General features: G+C 41.2%; 1 protein-coding gene and 2 long non-coding RNA genes across 8 annotated transcripts in view; 1 reads left to right on the top strand and 2 right to left on the bottom strand.

Annotated features, from left to right (window-relative positions):
- The first annotated feature begins 3,223 nt into the window (after nt 1-3,223).
- Nucleotides 3,224-20,089, top strand: part of ANO10 (anoctamin 10) — a 94,220-nt gene continuing 77,354 nt past the window's right edge. For 2 of the 4 annotated variants that reach the window (XR_014000939.1, XR_014000940.1), the window contains exons 1-5: nt 7,799-7,948; nt 10,341-10,535; nt 11,077-11,211; nt 12,584-12,703; nt 15,416-15,985. Coding sequence is in view for 2 of the 4 variants with exons in the window: in XM_081164563.1 (XP_081020689.1) it covers nt 7,810-7,948; nt 10,341-10,535; nt 11,077-11,211; nt 12,584-12,703; nt 15,416-15,985 (1,159 nt within the window). In the remaining 2 variants the exon portion in view is untranslated. Of the gene's footprint in view, nt 3,380-7,794; nt 7,949-10,340; nt 10,536-11,076; nt 11,212-12,583; nt 12,704-15,415; nt 15,986-20,089 lie in introns of those variants that run through there. The other 2 variants (XM_081164563.1, XM_081164564.1) reach the window with 2 other exon arrangements.
- LOC308570334 lies at nt 8,038-10,344 on the bottom strand. The gene is made up of 2 exons (XR_014001136.1): nt 10,223-10,344; nt 8,038-10,014 (listed from the first exon to the last, which is right to left on the bottom strand). It is a non-coding gene; the product is annotated as an uncharacterized lncRNA (long non-coding RNA).
- The window catches only part of LOC308570227, a 29,213-nt gene continuing 21,833 nt past the window's right edge, over nt 12,710-20,089 (bottom strand). For 2 of the 3 annotated variants that reach the window (XR_014001004.1, XR_014001005.1), the window contains 2 exons: nt 17,909-19,987; nt 12,710-12,879 (listed from right to left, as the gene is read on the bottom strand). This is a non-coding gene — a long non-coding RNA (uncharacterized lncRNA). The remainder of the gene's footprint in view (nt 12,880-17,908; nt 19,988-20,089) is intronic. The other variant, XR_014001006.1, reaches the window with a different exon arrangement.

Raw genomic sequence — 20,089 nt, 5'->3', positions numbered from 1 at the left:
GTAGACAAGGGGGGCAGGGGGGCAGCTGTCCCCCCAGATAAGTAAAAATCAATACAAATCTGAGGTTCTACGTCCATCCTCCACCCCCATCCTACCGGTAGATAGGCAGGCATTTAAATGTTTTGTTTGCAAATAGAACATGTTTTATTTATCATTTTTATAATTTATCCAAAAGACAATTACATAAAATGATAGGAACAGAAGGAGAAAAACAGAATCATGGAGCTGGAAGGCAACCCAAGAGTCATCTTTCTAGTGAAACCCCTTGCAATGTAAGAAACTCTAAAGCATTCGTGACAGATGGCCATCCAACCTCTTCTTAGAAACCTCCAAGTCCCGAACGTCTTCCATGTATTATAGAAAGTAAACAACACTTATTTGACCCCAGTTATTTGACGCAGAGAGGGAAACCTGTATAAAGCCTTAACTGCTCAGGATTGCAATATCTCAAGGACTGCCTCTCCCTATGACAGTGTTGAGTATAAATGTTGGTCTTTAGCAACATGTTATTGTGATATGGAACTATTGCCTAGTTCCTTCCATCCAAAATGCAGTTGTGCAACACCCCACATCATCTGCAAGGGTGGCAGAGAGAGTACTTTACAACCCATTAGCCAATACTCAGCTATGTTAAATTCTGAGGATCTCCATTGTGAAAAAGACCCAACCCAGCAAAAATATTCTTGTGGGCAATATTTATCGACCTGAATTGTGCACACGCCTTCGTCCTTTTTTTTATTACCCCACAGGCAGCTAGCGCTATCCAGGGAATTGCAACACAACCATCCTCTAAGGAGGCAACAACAAATAGTGTCTCATCTCGTTTACATTTTTTTTAAAAGCATAAATGAAACTCTCAGCCATTTTGCATTTATTAGAGAATGATGTTTCATAATGTGGCACCGTCAACACATTAACTAGGAAGGTCCATCTCAGATTTCCATGGGCACCTATTTCCCATTGTATCTTATCAGAGTAGATCCACTGAAATTAAAGTACCTAATTACGCATGTCCATCAATTTCAGTGGATGTATTCTGAGCCTATCGATTTCAATTAGTCTATTCTTAGGATTAATATTGGCTACAGCCTATTCTATTTAGAATATCATGGTGTTGTTATTGTATTTAATTGACAATAGCTAGCTGATTAGACCACACAACTTTTTGGCTTATGACTAAGGGCTCATGTTTAGGGAAGTTTTTAATGTTTTATTGCTTTATCATTAATATTATTATCATTATCATTATTAATATTCTGTTGGGAGCCACCCAGAGTGGCTGGGGAAACCCAGCCAGATGGACAGAGTATGTAATAATAATAATAATAATAATAATAATAATAATAATAATAATAATAATAATAGCATTCCCAAGGCCTGGGTGGACTATGTAATAAATGATAGGATTTCGTTTATTTGGGATATGAAGTGAAAATACAACTCCTGGCCAAGATCCTAAAAAAGGTAAAATTTTAAAATAAGCTTAACAATTTTGCAAAAAAGAAAAGGGAAAAAAAGGAAATGGCAGCCACTGAGATCTGTTGCTACTGTTGCTGCAGGCAATTGGATCTGTTGCGCTATGGATCTTAACTGCCTGAAGCGGTCACCTCATCATGCCTCATGGGTGGGCCGGCCCAAAAGCATTATTCAGCACAGCAGCTTGCACAACTTAATGAGGAAGGTAAAGGTAAAGGGACCCCTGACCATTAGGTCCAGTCGTGACCGACTCTGGGGTTGCGGCGCTCATCTCGCTTTATTGGCCGAGGGAGCTGGTGTACAGCTTCTGGGTCATGTGGCCAGCATGACTAAGCCGCTTCTGGTGGACCAGAGCAGCGCACGGAAACGCCGTTTACCTTCCCGCCGGAGCGGTACCTATTTATCTACTAGCACTTTGATGTGCTTTAGAACTGCTAGGTTGGCAGGAGCAGGAACCGAGCAACGGGAGCTCACCCCGTCACGGGGATTCGAACCGCCGAACTTCTGATCGGCAAGTCCTAGGCTCCGTGGTTTAAAGTACATAGGAACCATTCTTTGCAAATTTATTCAAAATCCACTCAAGACTGCTGAGACAACCAAAGCGATGGGATTTGATCCAGTGATAACCAGCTTCCCAAAGCCCTATAGTCATTTACACCTGCAGAGCCCCTACCTATGAACACTCCCCCAGGTAGACCCCCACCTAGAGGGGTGCCAGGTGCTGCCCGCCTTGGGGATCACTGAAAATATTTTCCCTCCCATACTACTTTTAGAAAGGACTTTTGAATTCTGCAACAATAAGGCCTGTGTGTGTCCCCACCATAGGAGTCAACTCCTAGGGGCTGAGTTCTCTTTGCTCTCCCCCCAATAAAGTATTTGAGCCCCTGCCCCAAAAGTTGATGGGCATTCAAAAAAAAGGTGTGTTTTGTGTCATGTGATTAATTATGTGGGGTGGGGCCTGCCGCCCTATATTTTATTCATCCCTGATCCCCACCCCTCGCTCCCAGTCCCAAGATCCAAGACGCCTTCCCTGCAAAAACCCACAAGGAAGACAAGAAGAAAGAAAAAACAACAGAAATTGAAAGAATCAGAAAATTTTAAATAAAGAATGGGGAAATTTTACAATTTATTTTAAAAAACCATTGTAAACAGTTAAAATTGTTATCATCGTCATCATTTTTAATTTGTATACTGTATTTATATTTTACAATACTCAAGGCGGTTTACAAGCTGAAGAAACAAAAAATGTACATCTTATAACAATCTAATGTAATAAAAAATGTGATAATAAAACATAACTTTAAAATAGGCAACCTACATCAAAAAAGTAACATTCAATCATTATAATAGTATAAAACAATAGCAGCATACAAAAGTTAAACTGAAATCCACTCACCAGTTACAATAAATAATATCTAAACTATAACCAATAAAACAATGGCAAGCCACAGTACATCAAACAAAATAATACACATTGAAAAGCATTGGATTGGAATAGCACTTGTAGCTTAATGGCGAATTTTGGACATAATGGAGATGTAAAAGATTTGGATTATTAAAAAAGATGCAGGAGGAAATGATTAATAAGAAGACCCACAAAGTGGAGGAGGCAAGTCCAGGAGATTCTACGGAATCTTGTCTTTATGTTGTATATGTGATTGTAAAACTGTAAATTGGAAAACCGAATAAATAATTAAAAAAAATAAGAAAGAAAGAAAGAAAAAAGTCCGAAAGGACCAACGGCGGAAGAACCCCTTCGGAGGAAACTCTGCGCTCTCGCAACTAGACCCGGAGTTGGGGGCGGGCCCAGTGACACGCCGCCCCGTCCTCGTGGCCCGATCGGCTCCTCCCGTTGGCGGCTGTCCCCGCCTGTCTCCTCCTTCGCGGAGAGAAGAGGCCGCGGGTGAGTGAATGTGTGAGGGGGGCCAGGAGCCCCTTTTCTCTTTCAGTTCCCCTCAGAGCGAGGGGGAGGAGAGGCAGGAGGGGCTTGCGACCCCGAAACCGTTAAAAGGGCGGCGGCGGGGAGAGAAACCCGCCGCCGGGGAGCTATGTGGAGGCTTAGGATAAACATTTAAAGGGGAAAAAATAAAATTAAATAAAATATGTGTCGGGAAGATGAGGGGCGTCGCCCCTTCCTTTTCGCCCCGTTTACACGAGCGCACACCCGTATTTGGCGCCGCCCGGCCTCGCCTCTCGCCTGCTCTCCCTGCCCGAGAGCCATGAGGGGATGGCAAGGCGGGTAGCCGCGTCTGAGAGGCTCCCCGGAGCGACTCCCTTTCCGACCCCGTGAAAAGAGCGGCTGCTCTTGGGTTGAGGTGTTTTATTTCCCCCCGTTTCCCAGCTAAATCCCTAACGGGCGCTTCCTCCACAGGGACTAGCGCCTTGAGAAGTTCGCCCGGTTCCCGACGTTCCGGTTTTCGGGGCGTCACCCCAAATCCTGCTCCAGGAAGGGCTTTCTTTAATCGAAAGTAAACTGCCATCCCTAAGCGCTCGGGAAAAAAAACCTTGTCAAAAGCCCTACTTTTAGTTAAGTATTTTTATTTATTTACTTGATTCTCTCTCTCTCACCCACCCACTGAGCCATGGTTTTTGTAGCGGAGCGAGGGGGAATTTCAGAGCAGTCCTGTCAAATGAATCAGCTTATTTCGAGAGAGAAGTCAACTAACTGCAGAGGGAGAGACTTGGCATGTCAACACTGCCACTTTTATAATGAAAAATCTCTCACACACACACAATGTTTTTTTTTAATGGCGAAGCCAAATCCCGAGGAAGATTTTGGGACTATGAAAACTTCCCGTCAAATTGATTGTGAAGCAAAGTTGCAGTTGGAGGAGGAGGAGGGGGGAGAACATGACTTTTGGAGCCACCATAGAATTATCTGTACAGTTTTGGCCAAAAAATTACTTTATAGCCTTAAAAAGGCCGTGGCGGGGGGCCATTGTCATGAAGGCTTGTAAATGAGTCGTTGAAATGATGCAAATGGATAATTGGCGCACACATATGAAAACTTTTTAAAAAAATGCTTACTGGATTTCCTCCAGAAAGGGTAGATCCCGATTGAATTGGGGCAGGGGGGAGACTAGCATTTTGATGGCAGTAATGTTTAGGAGGGACGCGGGTGGTGCTGTGGGTTAAACCACAGAGCCTAGGACTTGCTGATCAGAAGGTCGGCGCTTCGAATCCCCGCGACGGGGTGAGCTCCCATTGCTCGGTCCCTGCTCCTGCCAATCTAGCAGTTCGAAAGCACACCAGTGCAAATAAATAGGTACCACTCCGGCGGGAAGGTAAATGGCATTTCCATGCGCTGCTCTGGTTCGCCAGAAGCGGCTTAGTCATGCTGGCCACATGACCTGGAAGCTGTATGCTGGCTCCCTTGGCCAATAAAGTGAGATGAGTGCCGCAACCCCAGAGTCGGTCACGACTGGACCTAATGGTCAGGGGTCCCTTTACCTTTACTGTTATGTAGATGCTTCAAAATAATAATTGCATGCTGATTCTACAATAAGCATACATCTGGAATAAGTGTACATCTGGAAGCGCCTTTTGTCTCAATGGCACCTTGAGGTATACATCTACAGTGGTACCTCGGGATGCGAATGGGATCTGTTCCGGAGCCCCGTTCGCATCCTGAGAAGAACGTAAGACGCAACAACTCGTCTGTGTGCGCGTGTTGCGCTTCGCCGCTTCCGCGTATGCGCATGACGTCATTTTGACCGTCTGCGCATGCGCAAGCGGCGAAACCCGGAAGTAACACGCTCCGTTACTTCCGGGTCGCCACAGAGTGCAACCTGAAAGCGCTCGACCTGAAGCGTATTTATCCCGAGGTATGACTGTAAATGCATCATATGAATGCCCTGGATAAACTGCTTTCAACCACATGTATATCTGAGAGGTACATCCGTCAGTTTGCCCGTGCCTCCTTGGTGGAGTCTGACAGCTGTATACACTTGCATTTTTCTGCCCCGGCAGTGTACACACTGGGAAGTATACACTAGCTAATTATCGGTTCCCATTTCAGGGACCAATATATCCATATATGATAGTAAGATCATGCAACAGCTTCTGCAACTCAACTCAAATAGGGAGATTTTTTTCTATGTAAGGGGAAGGGTGAGGTGTGGCTCAGTACATTTTTCTGCCTGATTTGGAGCAGCTGACTGCTTCCTAGCTCCCCTTATGGCGCATAATACTCAAGGCCTGCAAGGTATTTTGACGCCTGAGGCAGAAAAGCTCACTTAACTGTACTTTTTTGGGGGGCCCGCCAAAAACATTATTGTTTCAACCCAGATGCTTAGGAAGTTGAGGTAATTTTAATCTGTTTTAGTATTTTAACTTTTGTATGTTTTAAAGTATAGTAATTTTTTCTTTTTTCTTTAATCTTTTTATAAACCACTTTGAGGTGGTTTTGTTTTGTTTCGGGTTGTTTTTTGCAAACAAGCAGTGTATAAATTTTATGAAAACAAACAAACAAATTCTTCCTAGGATTAAAGGATAACAATAGTACATTAAATAATCTGCTTTCACGGCGCCCAAAATCAGATGCCTTTCTTTGAAGATGACAATCAGCCTCTCTTAACTTGGCACAGCCTTAAATCATGATAAAAACAGTGTTTTCTGAACCCTTAGTGATGCGTTGCATCAAGAAAACACTTGTTCCAGCTGGGTTTTGAATGTTTCTGTATATAAAAGTTATAGATAGAACTTAAATCTTCCTGGAATCCTTGTTCTCTAATTGTAACTGTGTACTTGACTCTAATGTGTCCAAACATTTAAACTGCAGTCAACAGAGCACTTAGTGGTGACACCACCTCCTTCGTTGCTTATCTGAACTTTCCCATGCAAATGAATGCTCACTTAAGAGGAAAATGGTAACTTGTCAAGACACTAGACTTGTTTTATTTGCAAATCTAACTAAGTCTTTTGAAGCATCAAGGAGTGGCTCAATCTTGTTTGACATGAGTATAAATCACACAGTATCCTAATTTGGTAACTGGAATTATCAACAGATTGTTCCTAAATAATTTGAGAAGCGTTCCCTAGTTTTACGATCATATGATTTCTGATCATACAGTAGTATTAATATATCCTGAGGGAAGCTGGCTAGAGAGTCTCCATCCATTGTTATAGTATTGCTAATATAAGCTCTTACAATCAAATTTAAATAATGTTATTACCATAAATATATATTGCATGTCTATATAAGCAAAAGAAAAAAAAGTCTTTCGAAATGTTACCTAATAGTACAGTGGTACCTCAGGTTATAGACACTTCAGGTTACAGACGCTTCAGGTTACAGACTCCGCTAACCCAGAAATAGTACCTCGGGTTAAGAACTTTGCTTCAGGATGAGAACAGAAATTGTGCTCCGGCCGCGTGGCAGCAGCAGGAGACCCCATTAGCTAAAGTGGTGCTTCAGGTTAAGATCAGTTTCAGGTTAAGAACGGACCTTCAGAACGAATTAAGTTCTTAACCAGAGGTACCACTGTATATTAATTTGATTTAGACAGAGTCTATCTCTGTTATGCTTAACCAAGGGAGAGAGGATAACAAAAGATTCACTTATGGCCTAGCCATTAATGCTGATGATGTAAAGTGCTAACAGCAGCACAGTTATCTTGGCCAAAGTTTGAATTGAGAAACATTGAAGATTTGCAGTGTACAAAGGATATTCCTATCTATTTTCGGAATTGGGTAAATGTGTTAACTTTGTAGCAGTGCAATCCTTTGCTATGCTGTTTTAGATTGCAATCCCTGGGCATAAGCCCATATTGAAAATAGGGGGGTTTACAAACAAATTAATTTGCCATTAATATGGGATTGTGTTCCATGACTACAACTACAATTCAATGGGACTTACTTCAGAGTAGATACAGTTAAGATTTCATAGTACATTTAGGAAGCTATACTTTTTAATTTCACTAAATGAAATCTAGGGAGCAAAATGCACTATTAAATAACTTAAACTGTAACTTTTCAATTCAACCTTTTCATTTGATTTGATCAGACGGCTTGCCATATTTGATAGAAAATTATATATATTTGGGTTTTTCTAATACAGTCTTTACAGCTGAACTTTGTCAACCACGTGTCTATAATTGTAGTCTAACAAGCTATGTAGAAATACTGGAATATCCTTTCTTCAAGGCTGAAGGTGAAATGTTGCTTTTACCAAAGCAAAAAAAGGGGGAGGGGGGAAGCAAAAGAAAAGTAGGTGATAGTTCTACCCAGTTGTTGATTTACAGTAAATTGTATACCCTTGAATGTTCATTTCTTCTGCAGCACTCAACTATTTTGTTCTTTTTTCCTTCATTTGGTAAGCCAGTTATCCAAAAGATGAAGATAAGCTGGTCAGCGTATGACACATTTGAGGCGAATTTCAAACCACTTGTGGTGGTTGAGCTTGCAAAAGACACCAAAGATGAAACGAAAGAATGGCTGACACAAAAGATAATAGAAAAGAAGAAAAATGGAGGTTGGTACTCTTTACTTTTACGGAAATCTCTGTTTCTTAAAGTATGAAAATACAATTATACAAATACATTTTAAATGAGCAAAAATAGATAATGTATTATATATAGTTTATTTAAATATTTCTTAATAAAAAAGGATCTTATTCTGAGATTTTATTTATATAGATGAAAGTTGCATGGTTGAATATTATCTTGATACTTCATATTCAACTGATTGACAAATAAACTCTCCTTTTTCGCTGAAATTGTGTGGTGAACATTTTCTTTAAGTCTCCTTTAATATGTGCAAGCCTAATTAGCAAGGCTGCCACCCACATTTACACGAAATCATCTGTTTCTAAAGGTTGTTTTCATGTAAGCATTCATTTACAAAGCTACAAGTCTTATGTGCTAAGTCAACTCCAGATGCTCTTAGATGAAATGGTTTGCCTAGGTCAATTTCAGGTGGGTTTTTGATTTTACAACTGAGACTGCCAAAATAAAGACACTGTTCATTCTCTTCAGCTGCTTTTTATCTCATTGACTGTAGCATCCTTCTGGATAGGCTGCCTGAGTTGGATTTTGGAAGTACGTTAGGATGGCCAATTTGGGTGCTGTTGAGGGTTTTATTCGCCAGTGCTATTTGTCATCTACATGAAAGCACTGGGCAAGGACACCTAAATATTTCAACTAAGATGTTGCCAATCTGCAGTTGACACTCCGCTCTGTCTCTCCTTTTTATCAAATCCAGGAGAGGTGTTGTTGTTGTTTAGTCGTTTAGTCGTGTCCGACTCTTCATGACCCCATGGACTAGAGCACGCCAGGCACTTCTGTCTCCCACTGCCTCCCGCAGTTCGGTCAGACTCATGCTGGTAGCTTCGAGGACACTGTCTAACCATCTCATCCTCTGTTGTCCCCTTCTCCTTGTGCCCTCCATCTTTCCCAACATCAGGGTCTTTTCCAGGGAGTCTTCTCTTCTCATGAGGTGGCCAAAGTATTGGAGCCTCAGCTTCAGGATCTGTCCTTCCAGTGAGCACTCAGGGCTGATTTCCTTCAGAATGGAGAGGTTTGTTCTTCTTGCAGTCCATGGGACTCTCAAGAGTCTCCTCCCAAAAGTAGTGCTTGGCCGTTCTAATATATTGGATGAGGGCCAATAAACCCTGCAGCTCAAGAGGGTCTATTTATTGAGAATTCCTCAGGATTTGCTTGTACAAAAGTTATGCAGGGGTTAGATTGTATGCAGTCTTTATTGAGCATTCATCTGCTGTTTTCCAGTAGATTTGTTGCACATGGGAAACAGAGCACTTTAAATCCACTTTAAATTCTGGTCTCCCTCCTGAAAAATAGTGACAGCCTGGAGGTTTTGATTTGATTTAAGATTTGTCTTTTGCTTTCCTAACAACAAACGTTGAGCTGAAAGCAACTCACAAAAGCATTAAAGCAACAACAAATGCTGCAACTACCATACCAAACACAGCATATAAATAAAACAAACAACAGCAACTGTTTCAGCAAAGCAATTAATACAATTCAATGGAGTTCTAGTAACTCATAAAATTGCCAGCATACTTCCTAATCACATGGAACCTAAATCCAGAACAGCAAGAAATGGATTAGCTGTTCCGTGTTGCTGCCCTTAGATTAGAAAAGATAGAGGTATTTTTAATGGATGACTCATTCAGCTGCTTGAGTGGTGTTCAACCTGTTCTGGAGGGGATTGCATTATGGATCATATCCCAATACTCTTTTACCCTTTTACAAGTCCACCACATATGAAAGAATGTTCCCTCCACCTCTTTGCACTTAAGTGGCTTTTCTTAAAACACACACAAACCATAAGCAGCATTGAGATTCTTATATGCAAGGTGTGTACTTGTTCCTTAGTTGTTGCTCACAAGCAGAGGCTTGTGCTCCACTTGCCTTTTAAATCTATCTAACTCTGGCCACAATCCAGCCAAACTTAAGTATTTTCAAATCTTAATGATTTGATGGTTGGATATTTAAGTATGTCCTTACTACTGAATGTTCTGTTTTATTATCTTGATAACCCAAACTTTTTCTATAGATAAGGAATCATTTTTATATAACCCTTTAGATGCTAAATAAAAAAATTCCTTCCAGTAGCACCTTAAAGACCAACTAAGTTAGTTCTTGGTATGAGCTTTCATGTGCATGCACACTTCTTCAGATAAGCTCATACCAAGAACTAACTTAGTTGGTCTTTAAGGTGCTACTGGAAGGAATTTTTTTATTTTGACTATGGCAGACCAACACGGCTACCTATCTGTAACTGGAACCTTTAGATGCTGTTCCTCTTAAACTCGGTCTGAGCAATGCATGAGTCCAATTCATTAGGTATTTAAAATATCTTATATTAAAATTACATTCCATTTAATTTCTTGCCTTATTTTGAAGGAGCCCAGCTTTTGGTGAAACCCTTGATGGCAGATGGGAAGAAAATAGAAGGGAACCAGAATATTTATCTTGTTGGAGCATCTCACCTGAGGCTGCTTCTGGGAGCTGAAACAGTGGGGTTGGTGAAAGAATGTAATGATAACACAATGAGAGCCTTTACATATACCGCTAGAAAAACCTTCAAAGATTTTGCAGGTAAATCAAACTGTTTTTAGAATTGTTCCCAACATAATTGCATGTTTTTGCTTTTTAGGGCATAAAAACCATTTAAACTGAACACTGAACTTTCACCTCTCAGTCATGAAAATATATGAATTTCTGAGTTTTGAAATGTGATCATGCTTTTCTACATTATGTGGAAATTGGTTAGCTTAATTTTCATGTCATTACTATAAAACCTGTTGAATTTTAAAATTTGACTCTTGAGCAACTTTTTTAAAAAGCGGATTCCAGTGCTTTTTAATAAATGGATCTGAACAAGTCACTATCCATTGTAGGGGACTGGAGGTTTGACACTGTAATACAAACTTCTTTGAGAGTAAGTTTCATTGAACTCTATGAACTTTTCTTCTAATTTGACATTTCTAGGATTGCATTTTCATGTCTTGGTTAGTTATTTCCTTAAGAGACCTCTTGCTTTGGTGACATACTGTGCCTCCCAGATAATTGCTTCCTCTAGGAATTTTGCAAGATAAGAGAACACATGTTCAGCCATATCAACTCTTTTCTGATTTAGAGGACAATCATGATTTCCTTACAATGGCAGAGTGTCAGTACATCATCAAACATGAACTTGAAAACCTGAGAGCCAAAGATGAAAAAATGATCCCGGGTTATCCTCAGGCAAAGCTTTATCCGGGAAAGTCAATTAGTGAGTAATTTTGCATTGAAGTTGTTAATTGCATAAGCTCTGATATTGGGGAAAAATGGATGTGAAACCATAATTTTCGTTAGCTTTGGGAGAAAACTTAGATACTGCAAGTTGGCATGTGCAATTTGCCACAGGTTCTGCTTACATTAATTTTATAAAACTAATTCCTATTATTCCTTGATGGAATAACCTAAAAGAAGTCTAGACATGCCTACCAACTTAACTTCCTTAGCATATTTTGATTGGTCCTTCTGCAGCAGGTAGGTTTTAGGTTTGATTTATTCTGCACTTAGGTGCTGCTTGCTCCCGTCACTCTATATGTATAGGCAAAAAGCCTATATCATAATATTTGGCACTTGCGAAAGTGCAGACAATAGAAACATTATATCCAGATCAAATTCCATTATGTAATGTTTCTAGAGCTTAGATCTGTGAACATGATTTCACAGAAATTTAGAACTGAGCTCATGGATCTGTCTTGGAAAAAGTAAGTCTGATGCAACACTCTTGTGTATATGTTCGTGCTTAGAAATGTTGATGATTAAGTGGTAAATGAATTCCCTAAATTATTAAACAAAAAATGATTAATGAATGCCACATTTTTATTTGTCTAGCAGAATGTATACACCAAGTACTAGGGCAAAAGACCTCTAAGCAATGTGCAATAAACAATCTAAAATAGTCATTTAAAATACCAATAAAAACAAACATTAAAAACAAGTTACATAAAAACAGAAAAAAATACTATAAAACTATAAAATACTATAAAATACTATAAAACTTAAAACACTTATACTTAAGTGTTTTTAATATCAAATTGCATTCCTGCGTAGGCTTTCTGGAGCAAAAATATTTATAAGAATTGCCAAAACCTCTGTATAGCCGTACCTTGGATTCCAAACACTTCGCAAGTTGAACGTTTGACTCCCGAATGCCGCAAACCTGAAACTGAGTGTTCTGGTTTGCGAACCTTCTTTGGAACCCGAATGTCCGACATGGCTTCCGCGGCTTCTGATTGGCTGCAGGAGCATCCTGCAGCCAATGGGAAGCCACGCCTTGGTTTCCGAACATTTTGGAAGTTGAACAGACTTCCGGAACGGATTCCGTTCGACTTCCAAGGTACCACTGTATTGTATAATCTATGTAATTGTTGTTGTTTTGTTGTTATTTTATTTATACCCTGCCCATCTGGCTGTGTGTGGGAATACGATACCAGGACTAAAAACTATAATAAAAAATATAGATTGAAAATGTTATTCAGAGAATCATTTAGTGTGGTCTGGATAAGATAAGTCAGATGAAGCATATTTATTGTGCTACATAAACCATTCCAGAATTAAGACACTGTCCCTCATTTCTTTTTTTCTTTCAGTGCGAAGGCTAATATCCAATGGTATTCTGCTTCAGATTTTTCCACTTCATGACCCAGAAGAACTAAAGAAACTTGGACATACCTGGTACAAAAAACTGAAAATTAGCTACCAGCCTTTAGGTAAGATAGCCTTACAATCTTGCCTTCTTCTGGTATGAGCTGTGTGATTTTATTGGGGCCTCATTACTTATAAGGCTATGTACATCAGCCTTTGATGTGAGATACAGATTCAAGACCACAGCATACCAGAACTGTGTAAGCAACAAACAGATTGAGAAAGTTCACCAACAAATAGTCTGTGAAGGTGCAGAAAAGTAAGTTAGGTCACGTGTTGAAGGGGACCGGGAAGCAAAACCAAAGGACACTAGCCAATCTGTCCTGGAGGAAAATTCCCTCTGTTTAAAGAGGTGTAGACACCATGACAAACTTGCCTCCCTGCAGCACCGCAGGAGCTCACCAAGTGAAACGGCACAGTCCTTGTTCACATTAAGCCAGAGTTTATTTTTAACCATGGTTTAAAACACCAGGGCTTCGTCACAATGTACTGGATTCTTACTTTGTTCCAAAAGCTTTTATGTCTGGACTTCCTAAAGTGGCTACACTTGGAGCACAAAGAAAGCTCAGTAGCGCAAACTTCCACATTGTTCCACAAGTAACTGGAGGGCTTAAAATCAGGCAACAGTTAGAATGATCCAACGGTACTGGCAAAAGCCAGAACTGCTTCTACATTAAGCTGACTGGGGGGAAACCATTGTTTCATGAGAATTTCTCAGCTGCAAATACATGCCAAAACGGCAACAGAAGGAAACATAAGGTGATGAGTTAATATGCCATATTTTTGAAGGATGGCTTGGTATTATTTTCCCAACAGCCAGCTCTCACACAATACAATCTAATGCATGTTTACGTGGTAAGTTATTCCATGTTCAATGAAGTTTACTCCCAGTTAAGTGGGAAAATAAGTGCAGCCTAATTCAACTTATTATGGTTGACAAGGAGTGTCACAAACTACACTGTACATTCAGCACTTAACCTTCTAAAAGCTGGAACAACTCTCCCCAAACTAACAGACATTAATACTTTGCCTATCCTTATTCTATGCAAGAGCAAATTTCACAAGAAAAAGTCAAAATAAAATAGAGGCTCATATACAAAGCACTAAGATACATGCTTAAGACTAGAGACATTAATACTAATGGAGTGCTTTAAATTAGCAGTCCCATTTGACCCATTTCAAACTTACAAGTATTAAAAATGTGCTAGCACCATTGGGTTTAAGCCCTTTGTGGAGTGACCAACATGTTCAACTGCTTTAGAAGCTATACATTTACCGTAATTGGCAGAAAATTGTTCTTCTGATGCCACTGGAAGTTCAAGAGTAGACAATCACACACACTAAATAAAACTCACAGAAAAGGAGTGATGCAGCCACCTGAAGGAGGCGTTTTTCAAGGTGGTAGCTCATGTTCTGCTGCAAATTTTGATATTCCTGCATTTGATTCTACCATAATTTATAAACATAAATATTTCAGTACCTTTATACACATGGAAGATGTAAAAGGACCAGGAACTTGTCTATTTAGTGTCACTGAATCTAAAACAGCAAACTAGTGATGCTGCCTCAGATTTTACCCGTATTTTAAATAAGTCACTTCAAACTTGCTCTCTTCACTTCAGCTATTCATGATAGATTTTGCTCTCTGCGTTACCCCAATCCACCTACTCTTGCTTTTAGTCAAACTGTCACTCTGAAACAACATGATCAAATGACTCTAGCAAAGAAAATGCTGATAATTGCACTTCGTAACCTACACCTTTCACCGCAGGAAAACATCCATTAGGAAACTAAACAACTAATTCCCTTCTCCCCACTGCAACCTTTAAAGTGCACCCATCCCCATGTAAAAAACCAAAAAACAAACCACCAACCATTTCCCTCCGATCTGTATGGTTATTACTCTGCTCTGTCATGGGATTTAGTTTGTCTTACCCTGAGCTTGAGCTAATATAAATGGTCATTTCACATTGACAGACTAACAATGGAATCCCAATCAAGTATAGTCAAAAGTACATCTTACTGAATTCAACAGGACTTATGCCTAGGAAAGTGGAGTTAGAATTGTAGTTCATGTGATTTATGTGTGCTTTTTAAAATTACTGAGCAGTGGGAGACTGCCTGAAATTGTCTGCACCTGGGAGCAGTTGCACACAACTAGATAAATGTGCATTTACTTGCCACATGGATCAGGTGTGGAAATACATCCTTTCAGCAGTTGGAAATGGCCTGGAGAAAACTGCCTAGCAGAGCCTGATTCATGTGGTGAGCCAGATGATTTTGGAAAGTGGTCCTAATTTGCACTCATCACTGTGCTTGCAAAGCAACAGCTTAAAATCCGGTATTGCTCTATTTTTGAGGAAAATGAGGTACAAATGATTAAGTACTCCATGCACTACATAAGGCACTTGATGCTTCAGAATGTAATACAGTGGTACCTTGGTTCCTGAATGGCTTGGCTCCCGAACAAATTGGTTCCTGAATGCCGCAAACCTGGAAGTAAGTGTTCCGGTTTGCGAACGTTTTTCAGAAGCTGAATGTCTGACGTGGCTTCCACAGCTACCGCTTGAGTGCAGGAAGCTCCTGCAGCCAATTGGAAGCCGCGCCTTGGTTTTGGAACAGTTTCAGGAGTCGAATGGACTCCTGGAATGGATTAAGTTCGAGAACCAAGGTACCACTGTAACACTTTTTATTTTTAAAAATGCCCAACAGCTAATGTAAGCCTGCCAAATTTTGTGTGTATGATACTTACGTTTACTCTCTTTGTTTTCCCACAGATGACATTCGCTGCTATTTTGGCGAAACCATTGCTTTCTATTTTGCCTTTTTGGAGTACATCACATTTGCTTTGGTTCCAATGGCTATCATTGGGATTCCTTACTATATCTTTGATTGGGAAGATTATGACAAGTATGTGCTGTTTGCAGGATTCAACCTGGTTTGGTCTGCTATTCTCCTTGAACTCTGGAAGCGGTGTTGTGCTCTCATGGCCTACAGGTGGGGGACACTTGTGATGAAGCGACAGTTTGAGGAGCCCAGGCCAGGGTTTCATGGAGTTTTAGGCATTAATCCCGTGACGGGGAGAGAGGAGCCGGTATACTCTAGCTTCAAAAGACAGTTACGAATTTATTTGGTCTCCTTACCGTTTGTGTGCCTTTGCCTCTACTTCTCACTTTATGTCATGATGGTTTACTTTGAATTGGAATACCAGGCGCATTTATATCATGAAGAGAATCAATCAGAATTAAGCAGCTTAATATTATATGTGCCCAGCATAATTTATGCTGTTGTGATTGAAGTTCTGAACCGCATCTATAGATACGCTGCAGAGTTCTTAACCTCATGGGGTAAGATTTCTCTCTTATTCTCTTATGTTGAATCATGTTCTAAGATATTATCGATTCAATGATCAGGTGATCATTTGGCTGTTATGAAAGAACCTCTTTATTATGTGAGCTATAATACCTACCACTGTGAAGGAAGCTTATTGGAAAAAGGTTGCGCTAGAAACAATTTAGAGAAATTTGTTTGTGCCAGATAAGATGCCTATGGATGTGTGATATAGATAACATTTTTGTTCAGTCATGTTGACCCCTCAAGAATCCCCTCCCCTCCCACTCCCATTTTTAGAAACATAAAACTAATACAGATTCTTAAATAATCTGTGGGCCACATTTTAAACAATTAACAGTGAAATCATATATTTGTCTACTTAAAAGTAGGCTCTGTTTAGTTCAGTGGCACTTATTCCCACCACCATCCTAATACAAGTGTGTGTATAAATTAGTGGAGACTGAAGGGTTTTTCCCCAGTTGGGGTTAGTGGCCTGAACATAGAAAACAAAAACTCGACCTTTTCTCTCATTTTGGGGTGGAATGAAGCCAGAGCTATGTGATCTGAGGGCTCCATACACTCCTCTCCTAAAATACATTTTATAAGGACAAACTGGCAGCTGTTTTATATTTGTAGGAAGAAAATGTTTTAATTGTGCTTAACACGGGAGAACACCCTGATTGAATGCTTGCAAAAGTGCAAGGAAGACGCTGTTTGTTCAAGTCTCATGGGCTGCAATCTGACAATAGGGGTTTCCATGACTGCAAAACAGAGGTAGATCTGATCGCTAGACCATGGCCAGAAGCAATCCAGCATCGCCTGAGCTCTGTGAGTGCAGCTTTCTCCCGATTGAAGGGCAGAGTGCTTGAGGACTGGGAAACCAACATGCTTGTTTCCAAAGCTATTGTACTACAGGTCTTACTGTATTCTTGTGAAACATGGATCAGTTATAAATGCTATCTCCAACTCCTCGAAATATTCCATCAACAGTGTCTCTGAAAAATGTTACGTATCACTCGGGAAGACAGGCGAACTAATGTCAGTGTACTGGAAGAAGCAAAGATCACCAGTGCCGAAGCAATGATTCTTCAACATCAACTTGGTTGGATTGGTCGTGTTGGGCAGATGCCAGATTATCGTCTTCCAAAGCAACTACAGTAGAACCTCTATTTACGACCGCCTCTGCTTGGGCCTGATCCAAGTCGCAACCACGGAAAACCCAGAAGTAAATACCGGGTTAGCTGCAATTTGTGCACACGCAGAAGCGGCTTCTGCTGTTTGCACATGTGCAGAAGTGGCTGGCATCATCTGCACATGCACACAATGGTGCTTCTACCAGCGACCCGTTTCTCTTAAAGGATGGGTTGCCGGAATGGATTATGGTGCTAAGCAGAGGTTCCACTGTAATCTATTTCGAACTTAAAAATGGAAAGCATAATGCTGGTGGTCAACAAAAGAGGTTTAAAGACTCTCTCAAGGCAAATCTAAAGAAAATGTAGTACAGTGGTACCTTGGGTTAAGTACGTAATTCGTTCCGGAGGTCCGTACTTAACCTGAAACTGTTCTTAACCTGAAGCACCACTTTAGCTAATGGGGTCTCCTGCTGCTGCCACGCGGCCGGAGCACAATTTCTGTTCTCATCCTGAAGCAAAGTTCTTAACCTGAAGCACTATTTCTGGGTTAGCGGAGTCTGTAACCTGAAGCGTATGTAACCTGAAGCGTATGTAACCTGAGGTACCACTGTATAAACACAGACAACTGGGAAACACTGGCCTGCGAGCACTCCAATTGGAAAACAGCCTTTACACTGTTTCCAATCAAAACCGGAGAAGTTAGCTTTCTTTTCCTGGGCGTCTCATTATCTGGACAGGTGCCTGTCAGTCACCATACTTCCCTAGGCAAGGGATGCGTTAAAACCCTCCGCCAGCAACACTTACCAGCTGCAGGTCACCCTGGTGACATGTCTTGCCTGTGTGCAGCTCCTGGTCTTGAAACTTTAAAGGTTCAAAAGTAAAAAAAACGATCTGGAGACAAGTTTGCTCGTTCTTGTTTTTGGAGCAGATGTTTTGTAGAGCCAAAGTGCGCCTCCACGTCGAGAGGTGAAATAAAAAACCGCTGTCAATCGAGGCAAAAAAAAAAATCTCCCAAAAAGTGTTGAGCCATTAGAAATGCTGAAATGAACTCCGCTAATATCCATTTCGGGGAACCGCAGACAAAGAGGGAGAAAACCTGTCAGCAGTGCTGGGAAGAGGGGAGAGACTTCCCAGAATCCTCTGCAACCTGGCCTGATCCTGCAAAGCTGTCCTTCGCCATCCCTACCTGGGCTTCCCTTCTCTTCTGTCTGCCACTTACCTCCTTGAGGTCTCCTGAGTCCCACAAGATGTTGCTCTAGTAAACTTCATGGTCTTAAGTTCAGCGGGCTGTCCAAGCCAGTGTCTCTCTGGGGGGCAAGGGGTTTCTTCCCATTTGTGGTCCTCCTGCACACAACTTCAGAGTCGCTGATATCCATTTCAGGGAATTGCGTAGGCAGAGGAAGAATATCTGTCAGCAGCACTGGGAAGAGGGGAGAGACTTCCCAGAATTCTCTGCAACCTGGCCTGACCCTGCAAGGCTCTCTTTGGCCACTCTGTCTGCTATGTACCACATCCGAGAGGTTTCCAGAGTCCCCCAAGGAGTCACTCTCATAACCTTCATTGTCTACGCTCAGGGAGCTGTCCGAGCCGCCATCCATTTTGGGGAACTGCGGAGGAAAAGCGAGAAGCCCTGTAAGCAGCACTGAGAAGAGGGGAGAGAATTTGTGGCATCTGCTACACTTGGAAACTACAATCGGAGGCTGACAGGAGGGAAGGTGTCAGCGTGAGGAAGAGACAGGTGTGAATCAGAGAGGCAATTTGTGCAAATTGCCTCTCCTTTCCAGGAAAGTAAAACTCGGGACACAGACTTGTATCGGATATCAGAGTAGACCCATCGAAATGAATGAGCTCGAATAACTGTGATCCATGACTCTGAATGGGTCTACGCTGATTGGTACCTAATGGAACCAAGGCATGTTTCCAGAAAGAGGGATTTGAACGGGGGGGGGGGGGAGAAAGAGAATGATTATTTTTTATTAATTCATCTACTATAAACGGCTTCTCAGCTTTTTCCAACCAGTAACACAAACATTAAAATACAAGGCACCCATAATTGAAACAGCACAATAAAACAAGGACTCAAAGCCCCATTAACAATTGGCAGTTACCAAGAGAGATCAGTCCCCTCACCAGTTTCCCCGCCATTGATCTCCAGAATTTGCTGATGCGCAATTTGCTTTTCTTGCTTTCTCAGGCAAGGGGGATTTTTTAATTTAAGCCTTTTGCGGGGAAGGGTTGCTTTTTACTGATTCTGTCCAAGCCAACGACAAACTGCTGATCCACAGCTCCTTAACTGCAAAGGTGGGTTGGGATTCTGAGGCAACATCACAAACGGGTTCCGGATGTGGGAATGTAGTGGGTAGTAGGAGAGGATATATTGATTAAATATTATCCTTCCTAACTCACGCTAGCTAGCCATATAGTAGAACTCATTCCCCTTTACACAACAGGAAGCTAGTTGCAGATTTGTTTGACTCTCTTTAGTTAAGCAATCTAATCTGTCTGATCCTGGTAAATCCCCTTTTGTTCCCTGCTAAAAAGAATAAAGACAAAGGCTTCTCCCTTCTAAATAATGAATAGTTTAGTTACATTCAGTTCACAGTATGATCCCTGAAGGCAGGCTTTGGCTTGTAGTTATAGATACATATAGTAGAAAGGTGTGGCTTCATCCCAGCAGTGCAGTTCAAGAGAAGCAAGTGGCTCCGAGAGGACAAAGATGGCAAGAGAGTCCAAAAGAGAGAGCTGGCTGCCTGACTGGACCTTTTGTTAGGGCTGCCAGGGTCACGCCCACCTACCTGGTCACATGCAGGGGGAGGATGCTCCAGACAGGTGTAACAGGAAGGTCAACTGGCTGGATCAACATCCCCCTATCTTGTGTCCACTCTAGGGAAACAAGGAATGTTGTATTTGACTGCTACAAGGATTACATCCCACATATTTTACTCTGTGCACATACAGTTATATACACATTGCTTTTTATTTTCA

Source organism: Podarcis bocagei, assembly GCF_964188305.1.
Source record: "Podarcis bocagei genome assembly, chromosome: 12".
NCBI classification, from domain to species: domain Eukaryota; kingdom Metazoa; phylum Chordata; class Lepidosauria; order Squamata; family Lacertidae; genus Podarcis; species Podarcis bocagei.
The sequence above is the reverse complement of the archived record's forward strand: the minus strand, read 5'-3'. Positions and strand labels throughout refer to the sequence as shown.